The 11,102-nt window shown below is 34.6% G+C and overlaps 1 protein-coding gene across 7 annotated transcripts in view; it reads right to left on the bottom strand.

Moving 5' to 3' along the window:
- Positions 1-4,471: 4,471 nt before the first annotated feature.
- The window catches only part of LOC127850951 (kinesin-like protein KIF25), a 40,795-nt gene continuing 34,164 nt past the window's right edge, over positions 4,472-11,102 (bottom strand). For all 7 annotated transcript variants that reach the window (XM_052384349.1, XM_052384353.1, XM_052384355.1 and 4 more), the window contains 3 exons: positions 9,025-9,180; positions 6,098-6,253; positions 4,472-5,330 (listed from right to left, as the gene is read on the bottom strand). In XM_052384349.1, the coding sequence (XP_052240309.1) occupies positions 5,149-5,330; positions 6,098-6,253; positions 9,025-9,180 (494 nt within the window). In that variant the 3' untranslated portion in view covers positions 4,472-5,148. The remainder of the gene's footprint in view (positions 5,331-6,097; positions 6,254-9,024; positions 9,181-11,102) is intronic.

The following is an 11,102-nucleotide window of genomic DNA, read 5'->3' as shown; positions in this document are numbered from 1 at the left end:
TGGCGAGTTGTGTTCAATTATTATACAGAAATGGCAAGAGTTTTGGCAAGAAATGGTAAAAGCTACATGTGAAGATTCGTCTCTGAATTGGACAAACAAATCTGGGTCCAATGTGAGCCAATGAATAAGAATGGTACAGCCCGTCCTTGATCGGTAGCCCCAACCACGCCCTTAAGAGCCCAATATAATTCTGATAAATGTGAACTGCAGTTGTGTGCCTTAAGAAGCAGAGAAACATTAATGTATTCAACCAAATCCTTCTAAAATGTAGTCATTCTGTCTGTCAGTATGATGATGATCATTATCCTATCACGAACATGGGATTAGACCAATGTACTGTGCTATTGATATGGTGAAAAATATATCATCTCAAACATGGGAGGTGAACACTGGGTGGCCTTACTGGTCTTATGATGAACGTACTATCTCAAACATGCGAGGTGAAGACTTTACTGTCTTGCTGGTATAATGATGTAAATACTATCTCAAATACGGGAGGTGAAGACTTAACTGTCCTGCTGGTATAAATTTATGATGTAAATACTTTCTCAAACACGGGAGGCGAAGACTTTACTGTCTTGCTGGTATAATGATGCAAATACTATCTCAAACACGGGAGGTGAAGACTTTACTGTCTTGCGGTATATTGATGTAAATACTACCTCAAACATGGGAGGTGAAGACTTTACTGTCTTGCGGTATATTGATGTAAATACTACCTCAAATACGGGAGGTGAAGACTTAACTGTCCTGCTGGTATAAATTTATGATGTAAATACTTTCTCAAACACGGGAGGTGAAGACTTTACTGTCTTGCTGGTATAATGATGCAAATACTATCTTAAACACGGGAGGTGAAGACTTTACTGTCTTGCGGTATATTGATGTAAATACTACCTCAAACATGGGAGGTGAAGACTTTACTGTCTTGCGGTATATTGATGTAAATACTACCTCAAACATGGGAGGTGAAGACTTTACTGTCTCCCTTATTTGTTAAATAATAGTTATGCTACAGGTTACAAAACATGTTAGTAAAATTTAAGCAATAACATTACTAGTGTTATCGATAAATTAACCGATGAACTAAAGAACTTTAAATGTTTAAGAATACCTTAAAACATGTCATCTTGCTGGTACGTGTTTTGACTTTAAAAAAGGGGATTTATGACCGCTTACGTTGATTACACAAGCGGCCATATGTTGGTGACACAATATATCATCAATCATTCATATAATTAAATTGATTTGCAAATGTTGCGTAAAGGCACTTAAATAAGAAATAAGCAAATTACAATTGTTTATCAATTTATTTTTGTTGGCGCCGCTTACGCTCGCGTTGACTTTATTATAGCAATACTTAAATTCGTGTGTATTTCGTTAATTCTGTTTTATGTAAGAATGCCTTTGCCATCACAAGTTAAACAGTGAATTATTTATTGCTTTCATGACGCCAATACCATCTCAAACTCATCGTCTTGTACAGTGATAATGATACTAACTCAAACACAGGTCAACCATCGACCTGTCTAACTTGTGTGGCGCTGAAGATAATTCGGAAACACGACAGGTTAACACAATACTTTTTTTACTTGCGTGGAGATGAAGATATTATCTCAAACTCATGAAGATACCACTGAACTATTTTGCTTGTATAGTAATAAAAACAATATCTCAATCACGGGAATTGACACTAGACTGTCTTACTCTGGTATAATGGTGAAAACACTATATCTAAAATGGAATTAAACACAAGACTGTATTTCTAAGGTATAATTATGAAACACTATCTCTGACACGGACCTTAAACACTAGAATGTCTTACTCAGGTATAAAGATGAAAACACTATCTCTAACATGGGAATTAAACACTGGAGTGTCTTATTGGTATAATGATAAAATACTAGCTCTTACACTGGAATTAAACACTAGACTACTTTACTGTAATATTGTGAAAATATATCCAACACATAAGTAAAACACTGAACTGTGTTGCTGAAAGCACAATCTCCAACTTGGGAATTAAAAACTGGACTCTCTTACTGGTATAATGATGTAAACACTATCTCTAACATACGCATTAAACACTGAACTGTCTTACTGGTATACTGTTATAGCATTATCTCCATCCAACACGGGAATTTACTAGTGGACGTTCTTGCTGGTAAAGTTATCAAAACACTTTCTCTAACACGGGCATTAAAGACTGGACTGCCTTACTGGTAAAGTGACACGGGAATTAAACACGGGAATGGCTTTCTGTTATAATAATGAAAACACTATCTCAAATACGGGATAATACAGGGACTGTCTTACTGGAATAATAATAAAAACACTTTTTCCAAAACAGGATTAAACACTTGACTATCCTACTCATGTATAATGATGAAAGCACTATCGCTAATACAGGATTTAACCACTGGACAGCTTTACTGGTATACTGATAAAAACCTGATCTACAACACGGGAATTAAACACTGGACTGTCACGTTGATATAATAATGAAACCACTATGTCCAAAACGGGACTATACACTGGTGTGTTTTGCTGGTATAGGAATGGAGATATTTTCTGCAATACGGGACTAAAACATTGGACTGTCTTCTTAGTATAGTGATGAAAACACTATCTCTAACAAAGGAATCAAACACTGAAAGGGTTTAATTGGGCTCCAACACTCAAACATGGGAATTAACCATTGGACTGTCTTACTCAGGTATAATTATGAAAACACGATCTTAAACGCGGGAATTAAACACTGGACTTTATAACTGATGAAAATACTATCTCTAACTCGGGAATTAAACACTGGATATTTTCTTGCTGGTATAATAATGAAAACACTATCTTCAACACGGGAGTAAACACTGAACTGTCTGGTATAGTGATGAAAACACTATCTCTAACACAGGAATAAACACTGAAATGTTCGACTTTTATTATAACGAAACACGATATCTTACACGGGCTTTAAACACTGATGAAAAAATTATCTCTAACACGGAAAATACCGGTAAAACACTGCACAGTCTTACTCAGGCATTATGATGAAAACTTCATCTCTAACACGGAAATTAAACACTGTACTCTCGTCCTTTTTCAGTGATCAAAACACTTTCTCTAACATGGGCCTTGAATTTTGGACTAGCTTGTTGGTATAATTATGAAAACACTACATGTATATATAATACAGGAATTAAACACTGAACTGTCTTACTGGTATAATGAAAATTTTAAAACACAGGAATTAACCACTGGACTGTCTTATTGGTATAGTGATGAAATACTATCTCTTACAAGAGAATTAAACGCTGGACTGTATTGCTGGCATAGTGATGAAAGCTTGATCTCTAACATGGGCATTAAACACATTACTTTCTTGCTCAGGTATAATGATGAAAACACTATCTCTATCACGGGCATTAAATAATGAGTATTGGACTGTCTTACTGCTATTCTGATAAAAACACTATCTCAAACACGGGAATTTAACACTGGACTTTCTGACTCATGTATAATAATGAAATCGCTCTTTTACACGGAAATTAAAAACTGGACTGTCTGACTGATGAAAACACTTTCACTAACATGGGATTTAATCACTGGACTGTCTTGTTGGTATAATAATGAAACACTATCCCCAACACGGGATTAAACACTGGACTGTCTTACTCAGATATAATGGTGAAAACACTACCTCTAACACGGGCATTTAGCAATGAACTGTCTAACTGCTATAGTGATAAAAACATTATCTCTAACAAGGGAATTAAATACTGGACTGTCTTACTTAAGCATTAATGATGAAAACATTATCTTTAACACGGGATTTACACTGGACTGCCTTTCTCAGGTATATTGATGAAAACACTATCTCGAACATGGAAAGTAAATAATCAACACTCTAGTCTTGCTGATATGGCGACGAAGATACAATGTAACACTAAGGAGTAAAACACTAGAATCAATTGTTGGCATTATAACACAGATGCTATCTCACAAACAGCACATAAACACTGAACAGTACTACTGGTATGGTGATTAGGATACTATTTCAAACATGAAATGTAAACTGAAACATGAAACGTTAACATTGTACCGTTTTGCTTGTATTATGTTGAAACATATTATTGAAAGAATCCATTATCAGGATATGATGATCAATCTACTATGTCTTACATGGAAATCCAACATAAAACTGTTAAGCTGGTATGATTATCAACATCATTTCAAACTTGAATACAGAACTGAAGGAATAACACAATTATTAGAATACTATAACAGCGATTGGATATGACTAACTAAATGCCGGAATGATAATATAATGAAGGTACTATCTGAAACATGGGGTTTAACATGGGGCTTGACTGTCCAAAATTATATGACCAAGAAATTTTCTAAAACATTAAAAGACCATCTGAATAGTATTCTGATTACGGGGTTTACAAATAACAAACACTGTACCTGATAATTAATTTGGCACACTTTTTAATAATGTAAACACACAATTTGTTGAATATGGGCTATCACAGCAGTATCTGTATAAAACTAGTAATTGTACACAGCCAACTGTAAAAAAAAACAACTGGAGACTGTACAAAAATGACAAATTCATAATAAGCATACGCTGTTTACATGTACTGAACATAGTCAACTAAAATTGGTAACAAAATCATGTTTATATAAATAAATGCATGGTATGAAAAATATGTCTGATATTTTTGTTTGTTAAGAACAGAGCACATGTAAAACAGTTTTAACATTTCTCATGAATTCCATAACCAGTTTAAACAAGTATGTATTGTCAATATGTTTTAATAGCCAAAAGGTATTTATTTTTAAAACCTTCCGACTAATACATGTTTATGAAGTATTTACATTTTTTTTTTTAATAAAGCAAGTAATAAAAGACTTAAATCAATCTTTAACATAATTGAGACAAACCATAAATTTTTATAAATTTTCGTTTTGTATTTTTTTTTCTCATTGACATCAACTAATTTTCCAAAACATTTTGTGACAATTAAAAATCAATTTACATTAGTGAAGAAGCATACTTAAGCATTTTGACAGTAAAAAACGATCTAAATGCAGTGAAGTTCAAAATAGAAATCTCTCTAAACACTGAACACACAATTCAGCAGTCCATCATCTAAATGAAGCTTTTCCAAATCCTCCCACTTTCTCTGCAGACGAGGGCAGACGTCGTTTGGTGGGCCCCCTCTGGACCTGCCTCGCTCGCTGTCCAAACCCCAGGCACTGAGTGGTCTCTGTAATATAGCGCTGAGCCGGCGCAACACACAGCAGGACAAGGAGCTTGGCGTCTCCACCTGCAGAGAGAAAACTCCATTATCTGGCTATGTATGCGACCTTAGATGAGTTTTCATTGACCTTTAGCTCAGCTATTCACCCTTTACCACTCATATATGCACTTTGATGCATGTGTAGTCCCTTAGAAAATGTTATTGAATTTGAGCTCTTTCTTACATGTATAATGACTTCATTTTCAAACCCAAGATACTGATAAGCAGCAAACACCATAAAACCTGAAAAGCATCTGAGTTACTTGAAGGCTGGTAATGCTTACATTTGATATTTTTTAATCATCAACAGTCGTAAAATGTTAATGCTTTACCAAATTGAATAGAAAAATCAACACTGCTTTACCCTATTTCATTTTACAAATTGTTGGTGCTGCGACCTTGACAAACAACTCATGAATAAGTTGTGGACTTGCGACCTCCACAAACAACTCATGAATAAGTTGTGGACTTTGTAATAATAAATTTTAGCCTTGCTCTAAGAAAATTTGGTTTAAAGCATTTGTTGAAAGTGTGTCCCTCATTAGCCTTTGCAGTCTGCACAGGCTAATCAGGGATGACCCTTTTCGCTTGTATGGCATTTTTCATTTAAAGGAATTCTCTTCTAAGCAAAAATCCAGTTTAGGTGAAAAGTGTCGTCCTGAATTAGCCTGTGCCGACTGCACAGGGAAATCTGGGACAACACTTTAAACATTTGCATTTAACCCTGTTCTCCCAGAGCAAGGCTCATATGTTCTTCTGAAGAGAAAAAATAAATCAAAGTGTGTCAATCTGACCAATGGAGTCCTGCAGGAAGTGCGTGAGCCTGCTGTTGCGGTAGGGGACATGGGGCCGATGTTCCGCCAGGGCCCCAAGCACGTCAGCCAGGGCAGAGAGGGATTTGTTGATGTTGGATGCCTCACGCAGAGCTACCCCTGTCACACCTGACATACCTGCAAGAAAGTGGAGGTGCTTTTGTATGTGTTTAAATATTTGAGGTTTCACTCTTATTTAACAGTATTTCAGTTATATGAAAGCAGGCCAAGCAACAAACATGGTGTTCTTTTTGGATGGTTTAATATTTTGAATTTTTTCCCCACAGTAACTGTACTTCAGTAATTAAATGGAAGTCACAAAATTAAATTACACTTTTACTGAGAAAACAAAATCAATCTAAGCTGTTTACGGTGGAAGTGAATGAGTTAATATCTGAATACATGTAAATCAATACGTCTTGCCCGTAAATGACTACTAATAGCATTTTAATAACATTTGGGCCAAGCTCTGTGATGAAGGGGTTTAATGCATGTGCATTTAGTGCCGTCCCAGATTAGCCTGTGCAATCTGCACAGGCTAGACTGCACAGGCTTATCAGGGAACACAATTTCCACCTAAACTAAATTTTTGCTAAGAAGAGACTTTCTTCAAACGGAAAATATAATAAAAGCGGAAAGTGTCATCCCTGATTAGCCTGTGCAGACTGCACAGGCTCATCTGGGACGACACCTTACACACATACATTAAACCCCCTTTTCACAGAGCACAAATTACACATTCATTTTATGTAACTTACCAAGTCTTAGGCATATTTTATTTGTATGTGCAATACCAACATGACAACTGACATGTCTATGTCTGCAGCTAATTTAATCAACTTGTTCTGGATTTGTCTTATTCATACAAATGCTGGCTTGCAAATTGTAGTTTACAATGGCTTATTTTAACATTTGATTGTGACTCTTATTTGTACAAGTTAAATTGTATACAGCCCAGAACCAAGTTGTTTGATATTTTCAACCTATTTGCCGGCATTTTCGGTGAAAGTGCCAATATAAACAGGAGTCCGCTCAGATTCTAACATTGCATGTATCCAGTTGTAAACTGACAGAAAAGCAAAAACCAGTAAATGAAGATGATTCTGTAAAGCCTAATGTTATTGAAAAAAAGTTCTTAAGTATTAAAGGGCATTGTACAATAAAATACATATGCTTTTGAAAATAAAAAAAAAACATTACAAACTCATCTTTAATGTCTTCATAATTAAAACAACATTTTTTAGTATATAATCTTCTATTACACTACTCAAAATGCAGACATTATTGAACCTATTTTTAGATGCATATTGATGGTATCTCCTTAACATAGAAATATTTTTTAAAAACTGGTAATTGTCTAGATACAATGATATGTTTGTGATGGTAACATCATTACCAAACAATGTACATTCAGTAGTGAAATGTACTTTTGAGGCAAGCTTCCAATGTCATTCTACCTGATACCTACACAAATCACACATTCCAAGATTAGTTTTTACAAAGCTTAAGTATTGATATCAAAAGTGTGCATGCCTTTAGAGGTATATGTAGAATTAATTTATAATCATTTAAATACTTATACTTATTTTCAAGCACACGAACATCATCCCTAGGGCAACTTTATCTGATAACTGTTTGACTGAGTGTTTTACAATTTAATAAACAATTAGTACAATATTTTAAGAACTTACAACCTGATGATAGCCATCAAAAATCAGCTTATTCATTTGAATAGCCTTTAATTTGATCAAAGCAAATAACTCTCTTAAGTAAACAGAAATTGATCATCTAATGATCATGTTTGTTTCATCATTCCTAAACTTATCAATGGTTTAAGATAGGATTTTGTTCACGTCATCATATAACAAATAATAAGCGCTACCTTGTGGCCATGTTTTGGAAACTTATCAGGATAAATTTCAGTGACACAGCCAATCTGGCATGGATATAAACAAGAGGCCCATGAGCGCCTGAATCGCTCTACTGGCTGGAATCAATAGGGCTCAAGCCCTTGATAGTATGAACAATCTGAGTGAGTTTTAAATAAACAGACCCAAAATGGAAAATTTATGGCATAAACAAGAAGAAACATAAAATTTAAACTTCAAATGGCTCCTTTTCAACAATAAGTTGGACAAATTTTCTTCACTCTCAATGGGGTTCTGGCCCTTGATGATATAAAACATCCGTTGAAGTTTCAAAAGGATAGAACTTTATATGTAAACAAACAAGAAATGTGTTTGTCGGAAACACTATGTCCCCTTCTGCGCAGCTTTAAATTATTTTTTTGACCTTTGACCTTGAAAGATGACCTTGGCCTTAACCTTTCACCACTCAAAATGTGCAGCTCTATGAAATACACATGCATGTCAAATTTGAAGTTGCTATCTTCAATATTGCAAAAGTTATGGCAAAATGTTAAAGATTTTCTTTTTTTTCTAAAATTCAAGGGGAGATAATTCTGGACTTAAAACTCCGATATTGCTAATTTTCAATAGGGTTTGACTCATCATTCAGATAAAGACACTGTGCAAGTTGGGAAATGATTGGATGAAAACTGTGGACTTTATTGCATAAACAAGCCTTTTTTCAAAATTTTCTCAAATTCAAGGGGAGATAATTCTGGACTTTTTACTCTGATGTAACCCATTTTTAATAGGTTTCGAGTCCTCATTAATATAAAGACACTGAACAAGTTTGAAAAGAATCGGATGAAAACTATGGACTTAATCGCGTAAACAATAAAAAGTCTAACGCACGCACGCACACATGGACGGACGACGGAAGCCACGCCATGACATAAGCTCTTCAGGCCTTTGGCCAGTAGAGCTAAAAACACAATCTCAAACATTGAACCTTCTTTGACCTTGACCTGTAGTTGGTGTGACTGGAGTTCCCACATTACTTACCAACACACTCGCTGCCTGCCAAGTCCACAAGTTGCAGTTTGGTGCGGATTACTGCAGGCGTACTTGGCACAATGGGAGACTGGGGCGGTGATTCAAAGCTTGCGGTTGTCATGAGTGACAATGACCGTCCACGTCTGTCACGCCCGCCCGCAGGAGCTACAGTGATAGAAGAATGCATTAATATAAACTTTTATGTATTGAAAAACAGAATTTGTCATAAAATATAATCATTTTAAACTGAAAAAACAACAACTATTGCTTAGTAGTTTTTTCCCCAATAATAGCAAACAAAACTAACAATACTTTGATGAACTTTATTAAAGAATAAGATTTGATAAATGACATTTTCTAAAACAAATTCTCATTATTTATCCAACAATGTGTTTGAAAAATGTATTTGAGTGCCTTCTCGTGTTCACCTGTCAAAGTTATATTCTTGCAATTAAATTATGTTTTCCAATACACAGCTAGGAATTTAAGTCAAGATATCGCAATTATATGTTCAAAAAGGAAAAGTTATTATAGAATATGATTATTCATAAAAATAATTATACACAAAATGTGAGGAAAACAAAAAAATTTACTTGCATAAAAAAGAAATATTTCCTATAATAGGGACAATTTGTAAAATGTAAGGACATTATTACTAACAATGCCATAATAACAGTTGTTTTAACAATTGCTGCATTGCTAATTAACATAATTTCGCCAGAAATCTTAATTACTGAAATCTTCCCCCTGCTACCATGACAAGCTGTCATAACAGCATAAACAGACACAGAGCAAGTTTGTTCAGGTCAATCATGACTGAAACAGATGAGTGTAATAAATGTACACAAATAGCAATTAGTGGTTGATAGCTGACGTCATCTGTGTGTACGACAATAAATCATGAACCTCAAACATATCTTAATATTTTCTGCACTGAAAACCATGCATGGTATATCAGAATTTCAACCAAACGTAACTGTAACTTGAAAACCAAACATTTAAAGTAGGAGGGTTGGGTTTTAAACTAACTGTATCGCATAGTCATGATGGATACGCAATTACATACGGCATAAATTCACAGTAAATCTCTAAAAGTTAAAGAAAAGGTGAGTGTACACAAGACAGAGATGTCATGGGTATGGTGTCTGCACAGTAATTAGAACAAGATGCGTTTGTGAAACACAATGTCCCCCTATATGACGTTTGACTTTGAAGGATGACCTTGACCTTGTGAAGGATGACCTTGACCTTGACCTTTCACCACTCAAAATGTGCAGCTTCATGAGATACACATGCATGCCAAATATCAAGTTGCTATATTCAATATAGCAAAAGTTATTGCAAAATGTTAAAGTTGGCGCAAACAGACCAACCAACCAACCAACAGACCAACCAACCAACCAACAGACAGGGCAAAAACAATATGTCCCCCACTACTATAGTGGGGGACATAAAAAGAGTGATGCCAACTGTAATCCTTGTGCTGAAGTAATTGTGCAGATTTCAAAGGCTCTAAGAACTAGCTTTGCATGAGAAATGTTTTATCCATTCCTAAGTAACATAATAAGCTATACTTGCGCATATGACTATAACATGAGTATGAGCTATTAAAATTATGTCTTAAGACATTGGAAATCGTAAATAATGATTATGTAATTATCATCATGGAACAATACTTTTTTAATAAAATATTTTAATGTCTTGTCAATTATTATAAAAATTATAATAAATCTTAGGTTATTCTACCTTCAATAAATCTTTCACACCATAAAGTAACAAATAATATGCATTACAATTATAAAAGGTTTGAACTGAAAGTGGATCCATCCTGTGAATAAATGAAAACTGAGGAGGTTTAGAAATGGAACATAGATTAAACTTTACTTTTAAAATTATTTTTCACAGTGGAAAATGTTATTTTGTTCACAAAATTCAGAAAGTTTTGATTTACCCGTCATTCATACATTAATGCACAAAATGTTAAGAGTTTAACACAAACTCAATCAAACATGTCTTCAACTGGGTTGAAGAACTGCTAAAACAATTCAAATTGAAAACAAACTATTATTTACATGTAACAGATCAAG

This window comes from Dreissena polymorpha, chromosome 11, assembly GCF_020536995.1.
Source record: "Dreissena polymorpha isolate Duluth1 chromosome 11, UMN_Dpol_1.0, whole genome shotgun sequence".
Classification (NCBI taxonomy): Eukaryota; Metazoa; Mollusca; class Bivalvia; order Myida; family Dreissenidae; genus Dreissena; species Dreissena polymorpha.
Note: the sequence above shows the minus strand (reverse complement) of the source record. Positions and strands in the feature narration are given on the sequence as shown.